Source organism: Ornithorhynchus anatinus, chromosome 14, assembly GCF_004115215.2.
Source record: "Ornithorhynchus anatinus isolate Pmale09 chromosome 14, mOrnAna1.pri.v4, whole genome shotgun sequence".
In the NCBI taxonomy this organism is placed as follows: domain Eukaryota; kingdom Metazoa; phylum Chordata; class Mammalia; order Monotremata; family Ornithorhynchidae; genus Ornithorhynchus; species Ornithorhynchus anatinus.
Window position 1 is genome coordinate 29494662 of NC_041741.1, and position 23550 is coordinate 29518211.

At 39.0% G+C, this 23550-nt stretch overlaps 1 protein-coding gene across 6 annotated transcripts in view; it reads left to right on the forward strand.

Moving 5' to 3' along the window:
- Positions 1-23141, forward strand: part of LRRIQ1 (leucine rich repeats and IQ motif containing 1) — a 165697-nt gene extending 142556 nt beyond the window's left edge. For 5 of the 6 annotated variants that reach the window (XM_029079406.2, XM_029079407.2, XM_029079408.2 and 2 more), the window contains 3 exons: positions 1775-1835; positions 13794-13914; positions 22327-23141. In XM_029079406.2, the coding sequence (XP_028935239.1) occupies positions 1775-1835; positions 13794-13914; positions 22327-22457 (313 nt within the window). In that variant the 3' untranslated portion in view covers positions 22458-23141. Of the gene's footprint in view, positions 1-1774; positions 1836-13793; positions 13915-22326 lie in introns of those variants that run through there. The other variant, XM_039914086.1, reaches the window with a different exon arrangement.
- The last annotated feature ends 409 nt before the right edge of the window (positions 23142-23550 follow it).

Here is a 23550-nt window from a genome sequence, read left to right on the forward strand (position 1 = left end):
AGTCTAAATAAGAGGGAGAACAGGTACTGAATCCCCATTTTACAGGTGAGGAAACTGAGGCACATGGAAGCTAAGTGACTTTCCAAGGTTATACAGCAAACGAGTGGCAGAGCCCAAGTCCTCTGACTCCCAAGCCTGTCCTGTTTCCACTAGGCAATACTGCTTCTTTCCTGCTTTTTGTTAAAGAAGAATGGAATCAGGTTCATGCATAATTCAATCAATATGTTTGATTATGAATGAGCTTGGTACCTTTTACTATGTGTAGTGTAATTAGATAAAAAGCTGACAGTAATTTCCTTGTGGGCAAGGAGCATGTCTACCAGCTCCATTAAATTGTACTCTTCCAAGCATTTAGTATAGTGATCTGAGCCCCGTAAGTACTCAATAAATACCATTGATCGATCGATTGATTGAATGAATGTGGATTGATAGAGTGATTTTCAATTCTTACTAACTTTATGTCATTATAATTATTTTTGTACTGTATTATGACTTTATTAAGTGCCAAGCATTGTACTAAATACTGGGAGAGATACAATACGAGCAGATTAGACACAATCTCTTCCTTAAATTGGAGTACCATGAATTTCAGAAACTATCAGTGTTCATGTGACATAGTAGCTATGCACCCTATAAATTATCTTGACTGATCATGTTCTGGGCAGGGACTGTGTTTATTATTATATTGTGCCAAAGTGCTTAAGACAATGCTTTATATACAGTAAGCACAATCTCTGTTCCACATACGAATCGCTGTTTAAGGGGAGGGAGAACAGGTGTCATATCCAATATACAGATGAAGAAACTGAGGCACAGAGAAGTTGAGGCACACAGCCGGCAAGTGAGGATGCAAACCAGTAGAGAGAGGAAGATAAGAAACAAAGGCAGCAATTTTATAAAACCCATTCAAGGAAGCAGCATGGTTCAGTGGAAAGAGCACGGGCTTTGGAGTCAGGAGCCATGAGTTCAAATCCCAGCTCTGCCACTTGTCAGCTGCGTGACTGTGGGCAAGTAACTTAACTGCTCTGTGCCTCAGTTACCTCATCTGTAAAATGGGGATTAAGACTGTGAGCCCCACATGAGACAACTTGATTCCCCTGTGTCTACCGCAGTGCTTAGAACAGTTCTCTTCACATAGTAAGCGTTTAACAAATACCAACATTATTATTATTAATTTGGACAGGAATGGTAGAAAGGTTGTAGGTCAATAGCTATGGGCTAGTGGATAGAGCACGGGCTTGGTAGTCAGAAGATCAGGGGTTCTAATCCCGGCTCCATCACTTGTCTACTGTGTGACCTCAACTTCTCTGTGCCTCAGTTTCCTCATCTCTAAAATGGGGATAAGATATCTGTTCTTATTCCCCCTTAGACTATGAGTCCAATGAGGGCCAGGGACTGTATCCAATTTGTTTATATTGTATCTGCCCCAGTGTTTAGAACAGTGCATAGCAAATACAACAATTATTATTGTTATGATGTGAGAAATAGCAATTAGTTTTCAAATACTTGCTGAGTATTTTCTGAGGAGGTAGATTAAGAAATTTGGATCTTATATTACCTTGTAATACAAACACTACTAGAAAAATGTGACATTCAAATATTAAACCTGAATATTTCACACCAGGTTCCTTGATTTTAAAGAAATATCATCTTCATTTGGTTTAATGTATTTTATTGTTCAAAATGATTCCTGGCCATGTTGACATAGGTAATTCAGTCATACATATTCATTCCATACACTTAAAGTAATTTTTTTTCCTATTCCACTCTGCAGTAACCGGTTCTTACCCGAGTTGGATCCAGATGTACTCAGTGGAGGGCGAGTTCAGCTTGTGGTAAGAAATGTGTTTAAGTTTACAGTAAAATGTTGCCGACATCAATATTCAGTAAATAACATTTTAAAATGTGTCCACAGTTTGTTTAAACTACAAAAAATGTCACAACTGTAACTACTATGGTATGATTCCAGAATGCTTTCTCATAAAATAGTAGTGTTTTTCTTGAGATTTACTGTCATTTAAAATTGATTAAATAATGCATATCATATGAAAATATGAAATTTTGAGAATTAAAGCTGTTACCGCTACTATTTGAAGGTTAGGATATAATGCATTTGGAGAAGGTATTTCAGTAGGAAATAATTTACTTCTTTTTAAATCAAATGAGTGAGTTTTAAAAATTGAATAACTCAGAAGCTGTCCTGGATGTATGAGGAAATGCAGGTGAGTAATGGAGATAGGATTTAATAATAATAATAATAACAACATTGGTACTTGCTAAGTGCTTACTATGTGCAGAGCACTGTTCTAAATGCTGGGGTAGATACATGGTAGTCAGGTTGTCCCACGTGAGGCTCACAGTCTTCATCCTCATTTGACAGATGAGGGAACTGAGGCACAGAGAAGTTAAGTGACTTTCCCAGAGTCACACAGCTGACAAGTGGCAGAGCTGGGATTCGAACCCATGACCTCTGACTCCCAAGCCCGGGCTCTTTCCACTGAGCCATGCTGCTTCTGTCCTCTGACTCCCAAGCCCATGCATTTCCCATTAAACCATGCTGCTTCTTTCACCTGCTCTCCTTTACCTGCATTTCCTGTTACCTCAAAGACATCTCTTCCCTCACGATGCGCTCCGTTCCATCACTCATTCTGACATCACCATCCTCTCTACTCCTTCAGCCTGTAGGCCAGTGAGCAGATTAAAGAAAGTAAAAGAAAATAAATTTTGTGTCAAATATTGGCTTGATTTTCTGAATTTCTGCCAACAGGGTTCAAACTGCCTAAATACAGGAATGGACAGAACAGACTCTAGGGATCATCCAGTGCTGGGGCTGGAGCGGGGAAATGTGAGAATGATTAAGGGAACAAGGGAGTTGTGTTTAGCGGAGGTTACAGGTTTGAAGGTGTAGGCCTTTGCATCTAGAGAAAAGAGGGTAGTTAAGGAGTATGGGTGACCCATATTAACCCAGGGCTGGTGGAGCTGCCAATAGGCCAGAAATAAAGGTCAGAAGATAGTTTGATGGGATACCAACTCTCTTCTATTGTACTCCCCCAGGCATCTAGTACAGCGCTCTGTACATCTACTTCATTTGCTGTGTTGCCTGTCTCCCCCTTCTAGACTGTGAGCCTGTTGTTGGGTAGGGATTGTCTCTACCTGTTGCCGAATTGTACTTTCCAAGCACTTAATACAGTACTCTGTACACAGTAAGCGCTCAATAAATACCCCTGAATGAATTGAACAAATGAATTGGGAGTCAGATGATGTGGGTTCTAATGCCACCTCCGCCACCTATCTGCTTTGTGACCTTGGGTAAGCCACTTAACTTATCTGGGCCTCAGTTACTGCATCTGTAAAATGGGGATTTAGACTGTGAGCCCCACGTGGGACAACCTGCTTGCGTCTATCTACCCCAGAGCTTAGAACAGTGCTTGGCACATAGTAAGTGCTTAAGAAATACCATTACAATTATTACTATTACAGTAAGCACTCAGTAAGTATGATTGACTGATTGGATAGGGGTTGAGAAAGTGTGGCTGAAGTGGTAGTTGGGAGTTATTAAAATCTTCATTAATAATAATAATGTTGGTATTTGTTAAGTGCTTACTATGTGCCAAGAACTGTTCTAAGGGCTGGGGTAGATACAAGGTAATCAGGTTGTGCCTCATAGTGCTCCCAGTCTTCATCGTCATTTTACAGATGAGGTAACTGAGGCACAGAGAAGTTAAGTGACTTGCCCAAGGTCACAGAGCTGACAAGCATCGGAGCCAGGATTAGAACCCACGACCTCTGACTCCCAAGCCCGGGCTCTTACCACTGAGCCATGCTGTTTCTCATTAGTAAATTACATAAACAGTTCAAAAGGAATGGAAACAAATGCTTTGTATTTTGTGGGGGAAAAGATGGTTTGGTACATTTCCTTTATAAATATGGACACCAGTGACCTAAAATATCAGTGCTTTTTATTATTATAAATATCATTTAGCCCCAAAGAAGTCAGACACCAGAGTAGTTACCCTAGGCAGGATCTAGAGTTAATGATGACTATCTGTATTTGGCATGAGTTCGGGTTATTGAGCAGAGATTTCCTAAGGATATGAACCCACCAAGGTAAAGAGAAACGCCAGGTTGTCAGGGCAAGAGGAGAGCACATTGAAAAGGTGAGACAGAGGTTCGGGGATTGTTATGTACAGACAATTGTGCTCTCGGGGCACTCCCCAAGAGAATACGTAAAACACAAACAATTACTTTGCAGATTCAGCAAGACACATTGACCATAAATTCTAAGGGAACTGTAGCTGGACCAGCCGTAAGCCAGGAATCCTTAAGACAACCGAAGAATTTCATTAGTAAAGCAGAATTAAACACCGTCACCAAATTCTACGCAGTGCACTATCCAATAAGAGATAAAAAGCAGACTCAATATGGCCAGTCTGCAGGGCTAGACTATGGGAAGCAGCGTGGCTTAGTGGAACGAGCCCAGGCTTGGGAGTCAGAGGTGATGGGTTCGAATCCCGGCTCTGCCACTTGTCAGCTGTGTGACTGTGAACAAGTCTCTTAACTTCTCTGTGCCTCAGTTACCTCATCTGTAAAATGGGGGTTAACTGTGAGCCTCATGTGGGAAAACCTGATTACTCTGTATTTACCCCAGCGCTTAGAACAGTGCTCTGCACATAGTAAGCACTTAACAAATACCAACATTATTATCATTCTCTTGTGTGACTGGAACTATCTCTAGACTGTCAGCTCATTATGGGTAGGGAACATGTCTACTAATTCTATCTATTGTACTCTTCCAACCACTTAGAGCTCAACAAATACCGTTGATCAGATTTTCGTAGGACCTCTCCAGGTAACGTTTGATGTCTTCACATCACACTGTTTACAGTGCACTGTGATAACATCACTGTGTGTATGATATCAGTGGATTGTACCATGCCTCTTCTTCTCCCTGTTCGGGCTTTTTCCTAAACCTTGGTCTCCCAAGATTCCTCTCCCCTGAAAACCATGAAAATCTTTCCATCACAAACTCACCCAGCCCCTTCTATAGGGTCCAAGGACAGGATCACCTGCTGTAGTTGGAGTGGGAGAAGGGGGAATCTCAAAGCAAGCAAAAGACTTACTCCCAGAAGCATACAAGGCCCAATATTGCCTATTGGTTAGAGCACAGGTCTGGCAGATGAAGGACGTGCGTTCTTAACCCAGCTCCACCACTTGTCTGCTGTATGACCTCCGGCAAGTAAACTTCACTTCTCTGTGCCTCAGTTACCTCATCTGTAAAATGGGGATTAAGACTGTGAGCCCTATTTGGGACATGGACTTTGTCCAACCGGATTACCTTGTATCTACCCCAGTACTTAGAACTGTGCCTGGAACAAAGTGAGTGCTTAACAAATGCCGTTTTAAAAAAAAAGCAGCCAAGGGGAAGGGGCTGTGTTCTGATGAGTGACCTAGACTCTGGAATCTCAGTGTCCAAATGGTACTTGTTAAGCACTTACTATGTTCCAAACACTATTCTAAGAGCTATATAATTTTGGTATTTGGTAAGCACTTACTACATGCCAGGCACTGTTCTAAACGTGAGGTACAGAGACAAAATAATTGAGTTGGACAAGCCGTGGACTGTCAGGAGACAGAGCAACTGGTGGGTTGATATTGGGTTGAACTCTTCAAGCAAATCCGTTGGAAGGATAAAGATAAAAAAAAAGCAAGTTCAAAACAGTGGACGCAGTCCACGTCAAATCCATCAACAAAACAAGGAACTGACTATATGTGCCTGACACCTTTTTATGGGATTTATTAAGAGCTTACTATGTGCCAGGCACTGTACTAAGCACTGGGTAGATACAGGGTTCAACACAGTCTGTGTCCTTCATGGGACTCAGGATCTTTATCCCCATCTTACAGATGAGGTAATTGAGACACAGAGAATTGAAGTGACTAGCTCCAGGTCACAACAGCATACAAGTGGCAGGGCCAGGATTAGAACCCAGGTCCTTCTGATTCCCAAACCTGTGCTCGATCCACTAGGCCATGCTCCTTCTCCACACTTCAGTCTTTTCAGCCAAACATGCACAAAGTTGGATCCCAAGGTCAGTAATTTTACTTTTAAAAGTACGGAATGGACACACACAGGTACCAACTTTTCATTATAAGTGTAGGAGGGATTAAGGAGGTGGGGTGCCTGGTGGACAGAAAGGAAGACACACAGAGACAGAGGAAAGAGAGGAAAGAAACATATATGGAGAAGCCAAAACAGAAACCAATGGAAGGGAGACCCAGGAATGAGAAAACAGAAAACCGAGGCAAAGACTTGGGCCCAGAGGAGAAAGAAATACAGGAAGAGACCTACTGGAGAGTGAGTTGAAGGCAAAGTCTTTCCTATTTTGGGGGGAAGGTTGAGAGCAAGTCACGGCTAGAAGGTTGACTTGGAAAGAACAAAGGCAGGATTTCTGGGAATAGCGGGAGAAGAGGGCAAATAGGGAAGGTGGGGCCAGATGGTGGAGCCAGATGGTGGGGGGCTTGAAGCCAATTGTGAAGATTTCTTAGGATGATGAGTAGACCAGGAGAATGGTATGTGCCTAAGGGCACTTCAGAAGTTGTAATTAGTTGTAATCCATATTGGATTTTATTGCACATTGGCAAGTGCAAATCTTGAGCCATTGAGGAAAGAGATTTGCAACTATTTCTAAGCTTCCTCTGTCCTACTGGGTATTTCCCTGGAAATAGAGCATATGTCATGCATACACTAAAGTGTAACACAACTTCTGCTGAAATAAATTGGCATGCTTCACTCCAAGTTGGCATGCTTCACTCCATACTGGTACTGCTTTACAAATAAAGAATTAGCTAAAATTAGACTATGTCAATAATGTTTATTTAGCCTAGATTTAAAATTATTATGTAAAGTTTCAATGTCCAAGTAAAACTGTTGTTCTAGGGAGTAATTCAGAGTTTTGTACCTCTCCTTTCCAATTATTTCTGGCAACCATGCTCTGAAAGTGATTTTGAATTGGCTTTGGAATTTTAGGTTGTTGGATTTGGAAAGTCAGGTTGTTATAATAAACTCCTCTGGGCCCTCATTTCATTGATCCAGTCTAATAGATAGATGGAACGAGTTGGAGTCTGGCCATATCCTCAAAACCAGACCACATCGGTTTGAGCCAGAGAAACCTGGATTAAGACATCACAGTTTCACTTTCAAACTGCCATTATTTTCCAACCAAAACAAGAAGCTTGGATTGGCAATACAATGTTTGAATTCTTTAGTGCAACATCAACATATCTGGGATTTTCTTAAATGCTTAATTTTCACAGAAGAGGGGCCAAAGGTGGATCAATTATGTAATTTTACATTTCATATTTGTAGTGATTTTAATGTGCAAAGCACAATTCACTGTAGCAATTATAGTTGAAAGAACAACGTAATGTTGTAATACTATTGTACTAAGTACTTGATGTTTGCAATATGTAATATGTTTACAAATTTTGAAATGGCAACTCAGTGATGCTAGGGCTAGGACTGACTAGATCCAGAGGTACCAAGACTGCGAAGAGCCAGTTCTAGGGTTCCAGGGGTAAAACTGGCCAGTGCCACAGATGCCAGGGCTCCCAACATTCAATTCCAGAGGTGCCGGGGATATTAGCAGCCAGTTCCAGAGGTGCCAGGGCTATAATAATAATAATAATAATTGTATTTGTTAAGCACTTACTTTGTGTCAAGCACTTTTCTAAGTGCTGGGAGGGGGGGATAGAAGGTAATCAGGTTGTCCCACATGGGGCTCACAGTCTTAATCCCCATTAAGATGAGGTAACTGAGGCACAGAGAGGTTAAGTGACTTGCCCAAAGCCACACAGCTGACAAGTGGCGGAGCGGGGATTTGAACCCGTGACCTCTGACTCCCACGCCTGGGCTCTTTCTGAGCCATGCTGCTTCTCTATGACTGATGACTGACCAGGGATGAAACTAATTAAATACTAATTTTCTCCTCTGTCCTTCTCCTACCCTCATCCTCATCACCTAGATTGTAAACTCCTTGAGGGCAATTCATCAGATTTATTGAATGCTTACTGTGGGCAGAGCACTATATAAGCACTTAGTGCTATTGCTACTAGTAATAGTAATGGTATTTCTTTAGAACTTACTGGGTGCCAGGCACTATACTAAGCACTGGGGGGGGATCCAAGCAAATTGGGGTGGACATAGTCCCTGTCCCACTTTGGGCTCACAGTCTCAATCCCCATTTTACAGATGAGGTAACTGAGGCTCAGAGAAGTAGTGTTACTTGCCCAAGGTCATACAGCAGACAAGTGGTGGAGCTGGGATTAGAATTTATAACCTTCTGATTGCCAGGCCCGTGCACTATACACTGCACCATTGGGAGAATGCACCATAACAAGAGTTGGTAGATGCATTCTCTGCTCACAGTCTAGAGGGGGGAACAGACATTGATATAAATAAATAAATTATGTATGTGTACATTAGTGCTGTGGGGCTAAGGAAAGGGTTGAATAAAGGGAGCAAATCCAAGTACAAAGGTGATGCAGAAGAGGGTGGGAGAAGAGGAATTGAGGGCCTCGTTGGGAAATTCCTCTTGGAAGAGTTGTATCTTCAATAAGGCTTTGAAGGTGGGGAGAGTGATCATCTTTTAGATAGGAAGAGGAAGGGCATTCCAGGCCAGGGAAGTACGTGGGTGAGGGGTCAGCAGGAAGATCGATGACACTGAGGTACAGTGAGTAGGTTGACATTATATGAGTGAAATGTGTGGGCTGGGTTGTAATAGAAAATCAATGATCTAAGGGAGGAGGGGGCAAGGTGATTGAATGCTTTAAAGGGCAAGGTTCATGCCTGCCAACTCTATTGTATTTATGTCTCCCGGGTTCTTAGTTTAGAGCTCTGTGAACAGTGAACACTCAATAAATACCATTGATGGGATGATTGTGTGAGCCTCAGTTTTAAAATTAGATAATCTGCCTACAGAGAGATAATGGGGGTAATCCGCCATGCAAAATTGCACCCCTTCCATTTTAGGTGCAAACACAGGACCTGTCAAACTAATTGAAGTATCCTATGAGGGCTTCTTATAAATGATCCTTCTTTAGCTACAATAATCCTCATATTTCCCTCTTCAAGCAGGAAAGAAGTAACATGACATAGTGGAATGAACACAAGATAGATCTGTTACAACCCATAACCTTGGCATTATCCTCAACTCATCTCTCCCATTCATTCAACATATTGAATCGGTCACCAAATCCTGCCTGTTGTACCTTGACAGAATCACTATAATCTGCCCCTTTGTCTCCATCCAAACTGCTGCCATGCTGTTCCAAGTTATCATATAGGGCCCTCACTACTACATCAGCCTCCTTACTGATCTTACTTTACTGATCTTGGATTACTTACATGTCCAAGACTGAGCTCCTTATCTTCCCTCCCAACCCCTGTTCTCTCCCTGACTCTCCCGTCATCCTTCCCGTCTCGCAAGCCCACAACGATGGTGTCACCCTTGGCTCCGCTCTCTCATTCACCCCACATATCCAATCATTCACCAAAACCTGCCGGTCTCACCTTCATAGCATCGCTAAGATCCGCCCTTTCCTCTCCATCCAAACCGCTACCATGGTAGTACAATCACTCATCATACCCTGACTGTATTACTGCACCTGCCTCCTTTCTGACCTCCCAACCACCTGTCTCTCCCCAGTTCAGTCTCTACTTCACTCTGCTGCCCAGATTATCTTTCTACAGTCATTCTGAGGTCATCATGTCACGTCACCCCTCTCTTCAAAAATCTCCAGTAGTTGCCTATCCACCTTCGTGTAAAGCAAAAAACTCCTCACTACTGGCTTCAGAGCTCTCTATCCCCTTGCACCCTCCCACCTCACCTCCCTTCGCTCCTTCTAGAGCCCAGCCCGCACACTCTTCTCTTCTGGTACTAATCTCTTCACAGAGCCTCGTTTCTGCCTTAGACCCCTGGCCCATGTCCTATCTCTGACCTGGGATGCCCTTCCTCCTCACATCCACCAAACTAACACACTCCCTCCCTTCATAGCCCTACTGAAAGCTCACCTCCTCCAAGAGGCCTTCCTAAACTATGCCCCCCCCCTTTTCCTCTGCTCTACCTCCTTTCCCCATGGCCCCTACTCGCTCCCTCTGCTCTACCGCCCTCTCCACACAACAGCACCTTTGTGTATGTGTGTACATATTTGTAAATCTATTTATTTCATGAATGATGTTTATAAATGTATAATTCTATTTATTTATATGGATGCTATCGAGGCCTGTTTACTTGTTTGGATGTTTGTCTCCTCCCTTCTAGACTGTGAGCCCATCATGGTCAGGGATTGCCCCTATTTGTTGCTGAATTGTACTTTCCAAGTGCTTATTACAGTATTCTGCACACAGTAAGCGCTCAATGAATACACTTGGTTTGAATTGAATTGGATTGAGCTCCCTGCCTTCTGTCTCTTCCCACTCCAGTCCCATTTCACTCTGCTGTCTGGATCATTTTTCTAAAAAAAAATGTTGTCTGCATCTCCCCACTCCTCAAGACCTTCAATTTATTGATCATCCACCTCCACATCAGTCAATCAATTGTATTTATTTAGAGCTTATCTTTGTAATGGTATTTGTTAACTGCTTTTTATGTGCCAAGCACTGTACTAAGTGCTGGAATGGATTCAAGATAATCAGTTTGGGCACAATCCATATCCTACATGAGGCTCACTGCCTTAATCTCCATTTTAAAAATGGGGATAAAAAATGAGGTAACAGGCATAGAAAAGTTAAATGACTTGTGTGAGGTCATACAGAAAGTATTGATCAAATATTTTGTGCAAAACAATCTGCTAAAAGCTGGGGTAAACATCTTCTAGACTGTGAGCCGTTGTTGGGGAGGGATTGTCTCTATTTGTTGCCAAATTGTACTTTCCAAGCGTTTAGTACAGTGCTCTGCAAACAGTAAGCACTCAATAAATGCAACTGAAAGAATGAATGAGTAGATGGAACAGAAAAACTTCTTTCTCAGCACTTCCTCCTAAAGAGATATGTGGTTATTGAATCCCCCTGGGGTAGGTTGAAAAAGAACTCTCAAACCACCGTTGAAAGTTACCTTATATTAACATGATATTAAATCATGCCTGTCTGTCATTATACTAATTGTATTTATTAAGTGTTTACTATCTGCCAAGCACTATTCCAAGCACTAGAGTAGATTCAATCAGATTACTCACAATCCCTATCCCACATGGGACTCACAGTATGAATAGAAGGGAAATAAGTATTTAACCCCCAATTTATAGATGAGGAAACTGAGACACAGAGAATTGATTTGCCCAGATTACAAGGGGCAGTGCTCGGATTAGACCCAGGTCTCCTGAATTCTAATCCTGTGCTCTTTCCGCTAGACAACCCTACTTCCCCTGCAAAATCAGGCACATTTTGAAATATGTGCCACTGTTTTATTGATGGAAAAGCTGTTTTCTCTTCCAGATCCATGCTGTCTACATCTGTTGAGACTGAAAATAACTTAATGTTTGATTCACATTTAATTTGAAACCCTGCTTTCAAAAATAGAATCTAAATCTGCACTTGGTTTCACCGATTGCCCTGTTAAACAAATGACTAACAAGTTTGCTCCCTTACCAAAACTGTGGGTTTGTACTTAGATGCCAAGTGGCAATACTTTGAATAATGGCTTTAAATTTGGAATTCTTGACATGTTAAGTCTTAATTAGAGACTGACATAAGGTTTTTTGAGATTAGGAAAAAAACAATCTTTTGGATGTTGGTGACTCAGATGCTAATGATTTTTCAGAGGCCACATGTTTACAAATATTTCTTTGACCTTAACCAGATACTCTTAGCGGTTTTCTTATTTTGGAGCCTGCCTCTTAATGAGCTTGCTAACTTTAAGGTCACGGAATTGAAATAAATATAAATTCATCAAAACCTAAAGAACAGATTTTCCAAGCTGCAAGCACATGGTGGGTGCTAACTTAGTATGAGAGAGGCGTTTTTGTGAAATTATGTCTTCCCCCTGATGTTTGAGTGGGTGCAAGGAACACCACAGTGGTTATAAAATCTTCACTACTTTGTAGAGCTCAAGGGGACAGGAAACTTCCTCTGTTAAAGAAATGAATTTCCTGTTGAAATATTTCCAACCCTCTTAAAAGATTAAGAATTTTCCTCTTGCCATTCTGTTCTAGGAACTAATTTGTTTCACTTGGGGTTTTTTTTTTCCAATTTAATTTTGAATATCGGATAGGGTGGACTATATGTTGTGCAGATTTATCATTTGAACTGACACCTGACTAGCAGATCAGATTCCCAGATGATGCTCCCAAGGATGCATTAATGAACTTTTCAGGTTTGGGAGAGAAAGCAGTCTCCCTCTCTTCCCTTTCTTACTACCTGAAGCAAGAGTAATGCACATTTCAGGCATAGAATTACTCCCTGTAGGTCAGCAAACAAGCAGTCTCCACGTTTGCCAAATGGCTGAAAGAGTCATACCGGGGAGATGGTGTAGGGAAAAGAACGCAGCGGCATGCCAAATCCTAATTGCAAGGAGAGGAGATGACAGACGCACTAATCCAGACCCTCTCCTAGACATGGGTGCTATGTGTGTCTCCCACAGTGCACCCTTTTCACAGATGATTGGCAATAACCTTCTCCTGTGTGCCAGGGCGGAGAGACAAAATCTCTCCATGCTTCATTTTCCCACTTAGGTGCACAGGGATTCATGGGTATAAGCAGCTCTTTTTCCTACTGATGAAAAATAGAATCAGAAAAGGACAGAAGAAAGTGTTAATCTTGAACTTGCCCTAACTTGATCTTGAGAGAAGGTAATTCCTCTAAAGATTTCAGTCAACTTACATTCTGGGACTTTGGTAATATTTGCATATATGATTAGGTTTTCCTTTGTGGCTTCTTTGTTGTTTGGATTTATTTTTCAATTTTATCAGTAAAATAGTTAAAGAAGATACTTTCTCACAGTGTTTCCTGCTTTTTCTGGATTGTACTAATAGTTTACTCTGTGTGTGTGTATATGCGCACGCATTTGTGTGTGCACATGCACAAGTGCAGTATAATGTTGTCTCCTTAATTCAAGGCTATGATATTTAAAATAAAATGACAAGTTGATATAACTTTTTTCACATGCTTAAATAAAACCTTTCAATTTGGGTAGAGGGTAAGATAAAAGTAGATGGGGGTTCAAGCGATGTTTTACTTACTTTTACCTGTCTAATTTCTGAGAGTCTCTCATGGCCTTCAATTTTGAATGACAGTAAGTGCAATACTTATATACTAGTTTCTTTATGGACACAATTTTATAGCACACATCTAAAGGATAAAAATATTTACTGGAAGTAGTATTGATAGGGCTAGTACTTGTCTTGGGAAAGCTTAACTATTACAGAAAATAACATAAAATGCCATTTTTGATATGCAATTAAGAATTAAATGGTATACTGGTAAATAAATGATCTTAAGCTGTTTAAGGTTTCATCAGCTGTGTGAGAGATTGATTTTCTTCAAAATTACTGTACTCAAATGTTTTCTTTTGTTGTAGGGACTCAAATAGCAAACCACAATTTTAAAATCGGCTCTTATTTGCAAAAATGCCTTGACATAGTGCATTTGTTCAGCCTGGGCAGCAATAAAGGATTGTGGTATCATTTTGAAGAAGGTTGTTTGACAGACTCTGTTTGTTTATTTGGGGTAATGTGAGCTGCATTCAGAAAATCCCATATTTTGTTTCATGATTGTGTACATTCTCTCCCATTGCTCCCAGGCAAGCCTTGTAAGCAGAGAAGACACGGATTTAGACCTTGTTTCCATGACGAGTGGAAGTGCTTTGACTCAGAACAGAGGAAAAAATAATCAGGCCCACAGACACTCAGCAGGATCCTCAAGTAAGTTGTGGTTTCATTCAGTATTCACTTAGAAATCACAAATGAATTGATGGAATCGAATGTTAAAGCGCATTCTTTTACAGATAGGGGGTAGCATGCCAGCAACCAGAATTGCTAGAAAAATGTATACTTTTTTCTTTCTCTGTCTTTAAACCTCTTCTTTGGAAATGAGAAAAATTAAATTATTTGAAAAATTCACAGCATCAGTTTTATTTTAATTGTAACCTGTAATTCAGTGGCTTTTCCCTATGGGTCAAATTAACTCCTTTGATCATTTGTTTCTGAAAAGTTTATTTCTTAAGTCTTAATTATAAAAAAGTGATCCTTGTATATCAAAGCAACCTATTTTATTCTTTTCCCTATTAACGGAGTAGTTATTTGTGGTTTAGCAAAAGAGACTTAGGACATTTTTTTTCCTGCTTCTTCCTCTCTCCCCTAAAAAAATGTAACCTAATAATGGCAGTTACAATGTCATCAATAAATGATGATTCTCCAAACTGCACCCAAGGCACAGTTATTTCACTGAAGTTAGGGGATCACAGGATTTCCCTTTTGTATTTGGATATTTCTCTCACAGATTTTTTTCTAATTTGGGGGGGGGAAACACATTTTGAATATTGTGAATTAGGGAGATTTCAGAAGGATACGCTCTATGGCTACTTATATGTGACCTCATTAAGCTTCCCAAACTTCGGAGAATGTCAGCTACTCAAAATTACACCTTGCAAAATTTAGCATATGCGGTTATTCTGTATTGAATTGGTTTATAGTGAATGCGCTTTATAAAATACTAAATGGAATTTTTCAAATGATCAGACCACAGTACTCTGGATACATTTTAATTGATTTTACATATTATTCTCTCTCTCCTGGGCCACTTTTGAAAAATTATGTAAGCTCTGAAGGGATGGAACAATTGATCTTCCTTTCACTATCTGGGTCTTCCTACTCTCCGTTTACAATACATGACTAGAAAATTGGGAGATCGAAGCATCGGCTCACTTAGTAAGACAGAGAACAAATTTAAAATGCCAACATTACAGTAAAACTATTTAAGGTGGATAATTCTCTTTTTGTATTGCTACCATAACTTTGAAGTCTATATTCAAGATCACCTTTTTCTAAGTATTCTTACAGATCCTTAAGCATATGTTGCATTCAAAGTTACCTACTCATATTAATTATTCAACACATATTGATATTGTACATTTAGAAAGCTTTATATATTGGTGGATATCCTGTTATATGCTATTACCTACATCCAGTAGAATTTACTGAAGTTCTGTTTTCTCCATAATCTGAACAGTAACTCTCCAATTCATAATAGGAAAATAGATGTCTGAATAAATGAGGAGAGCCAGGAACCTGTTGTATCTAATTACTATCAACCGTAATTGCTCGCTACAGAACCATGGGTGAATTTCCTAATTTAAATTAACTGCCTTACTGTCATTACTTCCAGTTTTAATACCTTTCCCTGTGCTGCCCATTCTATCAGCTAAACACTGTGGTTTGGGGGATGATAAACAGGTTAAAAATGAAATGTGTAATGATCATGTAAACTTATTGTGGGTAGGGAATGTGACAAATTAGCTCTTGACCAGAGTCCTTAAATATATTTCTTTTCCATCCACACATCCCTAACTGGTTATTCTAATTGGCCCCTTGAGGTATAGTTATATAGTCCTGTAGACTGTAAGCTTGTTGTGGTCAGGAAATGTGTCTGCCAACTCTGTTATACTGTATTCTTCCAGGTACTTAGTACAGTCCTCTGCACGTGGTAAGTTCTCAGTAAATGTGATTGACTGATAGTTTATTTACATGTCTTTCCTCTTTTCTCTGCTTCTTCATTTGTATCCAGGTGACAGGATTATTATTGCACAACTACCTTCCTGACTTTAATCAGGGATGACAGGTTGGCTGTGCTGATACAAAATTCCTTTCTATCCTAATGGAAGTATCTAGTGTCATTCAATGCTGGGTCAGGGTGGTCACCGGGTCACTTGGTTCAAAAGCCATTTCATGCTTAGCCAACCCAGACTACGTGTGGGATTGACCCGCACAACCTCGAATACTGCATTCTCCATCAATATTACTGCTAGTCTGGGCCAACATTCCCCATAGTACAAACATCCCAGAATGCTAGGGAACTTTATGCCCCCACTTGTCATTAACTTTTTTCTTGCAGTGGCCAACTACATGAGTTTGGATGGTCAGTGACCTTTATTTCATCTAGTCCTCCTTGACTCTGTCAGACACCTTGAGCACTGTAAACTATTGTATCCTCCTGGTAACCTTTCTTTAATTTTGGTTACACCCACATAGGTCTCCTGCTTTTTTTGTTTTTTTCCCTATTTTTCTGGCACTTCTTTCTTGGGGTCTTTCACTTCCACCACTCACCCCCAAACGCTCTCACTTCTCAAGATCCTTCTTCCGTCTTCAAACACACTCAGGATTCCCACACTACAAAATCCTTCTCTTAAATCCACGGAATCTTTGCTAACATCACATCTCTTGCACCAGCTCATAATCAGACTCCTTTTTACAGACTGTATTTACCTATGCCTTTGATTTCTTTGCCACCAACTCATAGACAAAGAAGTTTGGACAAAGTTTGTAGCCATCCTAGAGGGTTGGTTTTAAGGCTGGGTTTGGTCTGAAGCCTAATACCATACTGTCCCCACACACTGCTTAACAGTGTCCCAAAGGATGTGTTGGCCTTCTCAACTTGATTTTGTGTTTCCTTGTGTATCATTAGTCAGTGTTCTACATAGGTAACAAAATTTTGTGAGTTCCTAATATAGATTTTTGGTTGTATGTATGGCTTTCTTGGTGCAAGCTGATATATTACATCTATTTACTTTATAATTTTTGTAAATTGATTGTGTACCTCTTGGGTGAATTCAAAGTCATCAGTAATTCTTGAGTGACTGTATCCAGGGTTCTGGCTGATGCTTGAAGTCTACTGAGTTGGGAAAGTTTCCTAGAGGAAGGGTATTATTAATGCTTGCATCCAGGTTTCATGTTACATCCTCCAGCATGTTTGTACAGAATAAATGGAATAGAACCTTACCCAGCAGGCAGCCCTAAAGTGGTAATGAGGTATGATAGAACCTGGGTTCTAATGCTGCCTCCACCACATGTCTGTTGTGTGACCTTGGGCACATCACTTAACTGCTCCGTGCCTCAGTCACCTCACCTGTAAAATGGGAATTAAAACTGTGTATCTAAGATGATATAGCTTGTATCCACCCCAGGGTTTAGTACAGACAGCTTGCATGGTAAGCACTTAAATAACATAAAAAAGAAAAAAAAAAACTGATCCAGCCAGCCAAGTTATCATATAGAAGCTTAGTATTTTAATGAAGCTTTCAGGGCAGCCAAATTTACTAAGCCATTTGTAGTGTCCAGATCTACTGATGGTGTCAAAGTCTGTGAAAATTTATCGTGGTCTTGGAGCAGCTTCCTGCAACTCTTCTGCATCTGACATACTGTAAATTTCATGTCAGCTTAGTTTATCTCTGATCTGAAGTGACATTGTGATTCCACAATGCTAATAACTTTCCTTAGTAGCTCATCCAGAAGCACTGAGCAAGAATATTACTGGTAATGGAGTTTAAGGAAGTGCCTCAAAAATTGCTAACATTTGATTTTTCCCCTTAATGGTGATGATGGTGGCAAGTTTGAGATCCTGCTTCATTTCACCACAGTTCCATTTCTTTGAAAAAGAGCTTGTGTAAGTGATTAAGCTGGTTGTTCCTTCCATGCTTGGAGGTCTCAGCAGGTAAGGCTGTGGGTCGGACTGCTTTGAATTGACTGCTGACTGCTGTGAGACTCCTCAAAGGTTGGGACAAGTACCATAACTATACCTTTTGGAAGGCTTTCTAAATTGGAAAGGGCCTCATTTTTAATAGTTGGTGTGTTGAGAATAAGACTTGGAGCCATATATGGGACAGGGATTGTGTCCAACCTGATTAGCTTGTACCTAACCCAGCACTTAGAACAGTGCCTGGCACACAGTAAATGCTTAACATATACCATACTAAAAAAAATTGTGTGGCTTGGGAGGGGAATGAAAAAAGGGAGTAAGTAAGAGTGACACATAAGGGAGTTGAAGAAAAGAAAAAGAGGGCATAGTCAGGGAAGGCCTCTTGGAGGAGATGGGCCTTTAGTAAGTCTTTGGAGGGGGGCTTTCCAGGCCAGAGGCATGGCATGGGTGAGAGATAGTTGGCCACACAACTCTACTCTTTTGTTATTGGGGAATGGTTCAGACAAGGCACCCTCAGCTCTGACCAAGCCCCCTATACCTTGGTGAAGTAGTTTCAGATCCTTAATGAACATTTCAGGGCCACCAAATTTGCAAGGTAATTTCTGGAGCCCATATTTACTAACAGTATCAAATGCTTTTGTAAAGTCTATGAAAACCATGTAGAAATCTCAGGGCTTCAAGTATCTAATAAGGGAGCAATCATTTTATAAATCTAATTGTGAGTTTTACAAGGACCTACCCAAAGTGTTCAATATCATTAATTAAAATTACCACAAAATTCCCAACTACATGCAAATCATGCAAAAGTAGAAAGAAGCTATAAAAAAAGTTACTGTAACTATTTTGATGATTAATATAAGGAAAAATTAAACTTCTTTTCATTCACCTTCATCAGATTTATATCTGGTCAGTTTGAGTCTTCCGTCCAATGCAAGTGGTGAGCCAATTTTAAATAGGGACATAAGATAGAGCACGAAGAGCAGCTGTTATTTTATGTAGCACCTATCTTGCCTGCGAACCTACTAAAACAAAGGCATTTATAGAACTTAAATTGATGTACATGCTTTGCTGCTAGAGATTCGTTCTGGTCACTTTCATTAAAATGTAGATTTTTTTTTCCTCCATGCAGTATCTGCTGTTAACTAATACAATATGGGAAGCTCTTTGAAATAAATTAGTATCCAGAAAAACAGTGTTAGGTGTACTGATGAAAATCCTATGACGTATTAGTATGCATCATGAAATTTCTATCATGACCGGTTTAACAAAGCTTTTTTTTTTTATAGATACCAGGATTCCATTCAAAGCATTTTACGTATTAAATTACTTATCAAAACACAGCATATGCAGCCCTTGACATTTGTTAAAGAATTGGGGATTTAACAAAAAAAAGACCAGAACAAATCTTTAGCAGACAACAGATTAAACAGCAAAGAAATGACTGCTCAAAAATAAGAGCATTTTAACCAAAATCAAGACAGGCTTTCAGCACTGATTTAAATGGTTGGTTGTTTGGTGGGTATGATGACCTGAAAATATGCTTCAGAATACTGTTAAAACTTCATTTAGCCTGTAACAATCATGTTTCAGGAAATGGAAAAGATAGCATACTACTTCCAGTGTCATCATTTGGTTCCAGGATCCTATCTGCAGAATATCTATAATACCCAGTTGTCTTTCTTGGTTTCAAATAGCTCACCATTTTTTTTCTCAAAAGTCTAAATAATGCTAGAGTGATTACGTATTGACTGTGCCAAATTGTTTCTTTATACACTTGGTCCAATTCTAAAATAATCACAATGCATTAAAATAGCTTCAAAATAAATTCCCAAATGGTTGTACAACATTTTCCCATAATCACATTTTCCCATAATCTCTGTTCATCTAAAGTATTTATATAATGACAAAAAGTACCATGGAATAAAAAAGGAATAGAAGGCTGTGATTACTTGTGAAAATTGTTTCATCAACTTAAATATAAAAAAAAAATGCCACAACCTGTAGTGCCTTTTAATCACAAAAAAATACTGCTTTTGAAAAGACCTTATTTATTCTCTCAGAAACTAAAATTTCTTTCTGACCACTAATCTTTCAGCGGCATTTTCATTCCAGTTAAAATGTATTGCAAGGTGGCTATAAAACCAGCTATAATGCCACATAATTGCTGCTTTTAGGTATCATAATTGATATAGGCAAAGGGGTTTTAAAAGTAGCCATAAAAAGGATGCAGATTAACATTTATAGGGTTAGATAGTGAAAGGGGACACAAAGATGGCAATTTAAAGATTCAATAAAAAGCTTCAAATAACAGAGGACATCAGTAAGACACAAACTATATCTTTGATGCATACATATTCTACAAGAAAGCCCTTTAGAAAATGAAAGTAATAAAATCAAAATGTTTCAATGAAATATGTTCCCAAACAAATTTAACTGAAGTTTAACTTGAATATTTTTGTTAATTTTTGATAAAGTATATGCTTGTAAATATTTTACAGAAATTGTCCAAGTCCTTCAGCATTTTAGTATTGTTTGTCAAAGATTTATTAATGAGGTGACACTTTCTCCATATATGTGTGTGTGAATCCATATAAGTTCATATAGGTTCACACAAGTTTTTAAATGCATATATGAAACTTGAAAGTTATAACTGATGCATCTCTCCAGTACTAGTTTGGTATATTAATATAATTTTACTAAATGAGACTAAATAGTGCATAATGTGTGCTTTTTAAGTAATTTTTCAACATTTTTCTTTCTGAAATAGTGCAAGTATTTATTTAGCCATAACTGAGTGGAGTAGACACTAGTAAACACATGTAATTATACTAGGTGCTTGAAACTATACTAGGCTTTTGAATCTTGAATGAATTGTTTATAAAAAGTGTCCCAGTCACACAATAAAACTTACTCTGCCAAGATAGCCATTCCATTCTTTCACTAACTCTTTTCTTTAATGATGGCAAACTGCTTAAGAACATGAAATCTTACCCCTTTCTCCTGTTCTCCCTCCTATGTAGCCCTATGAGCCCCATGAGGGATGGGGACTGTATCTGACCTAATTAACTTGTACCTACCTCATCAACACTTAAAACAATGTTTAACAAATTCCATTAAAAAAATCTTCCTAGTGTCTCATTCCTTTCTTTCTTTCCTCTATGATCCATGGTATTTACTGAGTGCCTACAGGTTGCTTGGGAGAGTACAGTTCAATGAGTTTTTTAGACAAGATCCTTGCCCACAAGGACATTAAAATCTAGAAGAGGAAGAGCTTAATGCTCTTTCCCCTGAGTAGCTGGGACATCCAGTCCTGGTGCAGTAATGTATTTGTGCTAGTGTAGCAGCTGATTTGGTTTTTTTAATGGATGTTAGTTCTGGTATTTGTGAATAGATGTGATGAGTCAAATTCTCCAAATGCAAACATTGCCCTTTTGGAAGTTGTTTCAGTTCTTCCCTGTGACAGTTTCTTCAGTGACTTAATTGATCCCACTGACCGAAAAAGTCAAGGTAGCTTTCCAGAATGTCAAACAGGCAGTAGCTTACCCTCTTTGAGAACAAGACTGCATTTCTCCTTCTTTGGTTATTTCTCACAACACTGTAATTAGCACGAACACTTCAAAAAGATCAATGACTTACTGCCTCTATGACTTCCTGTTTCCCCAGGCTTATCAGCCCAGCTTCCAATAAATCAATGGCATTCATTGAGCAATTACCCTGTGCAAAACACTGTATTGGGCTCTTGGAAGGGTACAGTGTAACAGAGTTGTAACTCTGGCACTTGTGTATTTGTTTTTGCACAAATACCCTACACTTGGGCATTTGTACAATCAGGGACATTACAGGGTACAATTTTCATAAGAAATTTTTTTTTGGAATATGAATATGTCTGAGTGTCCTAACAAATAAATGATCAGATATATAGTCAATCATTTACTAAATTTTGTTCTTAAAGATTTATAAGGCTAGTCAAAAAGCCATATGCAAAGTCATTCTAATGGTAAAATGATCTTATAATTACCTAATTCCCTTTTGCTGAAGTTTCAGTCTCTTCATTTTGCTTTGTCCTTAGCAAGTTGAGGGTCAACGTTCTTCTTAACTTCACTGTCGTGGAATAGATAGTTTGCTATCTTGCAGCCTTCTCCTTTCCAGGTTAAATAATCCCAATCCTTCATACATATAAACTCTATGTTCCAACTCTTTAAACAGATTTGCTTCTCTTCTTTGGATATCATTTACTGTCTGTGTGTCCTTTTTTAGAATGTGGTGCTGAAACTCAAGAAAATATGTTGGCTTTGTACTGTAGGTATTGAACTCAGTCATATTTAATGTGGAATATTATTGTTTAATATGTCTGATAGAATAATAAACAAGTGCATTTCTACATTTAAAAAAAAAATCCAAACAGTATGTCTGTTTCCCGGCTAAGATGTTTTTCTTCCCTGTTTAATTTGGTGAAGTTTTTCTTAACAATTCTTTTTACCAAACCTTTTTTTGTCAAGTATTTTACATTTTTGAAAAGTACTGTTTTTTCACACTGGATTACATATTGCCGCCATTTTAGAATAATATTTTTAAAATTCTAATCATACTTTGGTCATATTATGTGATGCTGTATTTTTAACATTACTATTTTGGTTATTCAGCTAAAGTACCTGTACCAGTGAAAACAAATGCAAGACCTTTTACAAAAGAGCGCATATCATTTCGTGATCATCCCGTGCAGCTTAGTGGTGGATGGGGAAGTGGCAAGAAGCAAAGAAAAACTTTCAACTAACCTTTCAAGTTTCAACATGCAAAGCATATGGAGACTGTTTCTTTTCAAGAGGTCTGTGAATATCTGGTTATATGTTACCAATTGGATACAAAGTTTTAGAGTACTGTATTTAATTTGTTTTACTATACATGTTTTGCAATTTAGCTTTCTAGTGGAGTTATCGTATTCTCCATCAGTAAAATAGAATATTTGCAGTGCTTTCTGTGTTCATGTGGTATGGCCTCCAGAAAACATTAACTCTTGACATATTGTGAGAGAATTAGTAGAGCCAATTGCTGACAACTTCTAAAAGTATTTTTCATTTTAATATTGCATAGAATACCTGTTAAAGGTAATGAATGCTACTAACTTCAAAACACTGATGATGATCTTCTTTTCACTGGTGTTGCTTTATATTCTTTGTCTTATCAAAAGGACTAAATGGACTGCTGTTTATTAAGTGTTCCAAAGATTTATCATCTGCATTGTTGAATAAATTACCAATTTTAGTTGGATGTAGGTGTCATATTTTCATAGGTTTATTCATGCTCCAAACTAATGTAGAATAGTCTTCATTTACCCAGGAATAAAACCTTTACCACCTATTTTTAAGCAGTTTCTGATGTTAATAATATTGTTCAGATGATGCATCTGATTATCATTATTTTCAATAGAATCTTCCAATAAAGATGATTAAACATTTTATCAGTATTACTATTATTTGGATATGTAGGATATATATTCTATTAGGAATGTAAAGGTATAGGTAAAAACCGAGATACGTGAACACTCCTAAGCTGATTCTAGAAATAGTTAATACTTTACTAAAGCAGATATTTACCAGTTTCAAGGGTTATAACTGGTTCATTACTATTTTTTTCCAAGAACATGGTCTGATTTAATGTTCAAAAGATTCCAAATGCTACATTTACTCGTCACAGTCTTGAGGTTCTACTTATTCCTTGCAAGTGAGAGTTGATTTCTCTAAACTAAATCAACAACTTTTCAGTGACTTTCACGCTTGTTACAGCGTGGTCTAGTGAAAAGAATGTGGGTCTGGGAGTCAGAGAACATAGGTTCTAATCTCAGCCCTTTCACTTGTCTTCTGAGTGAC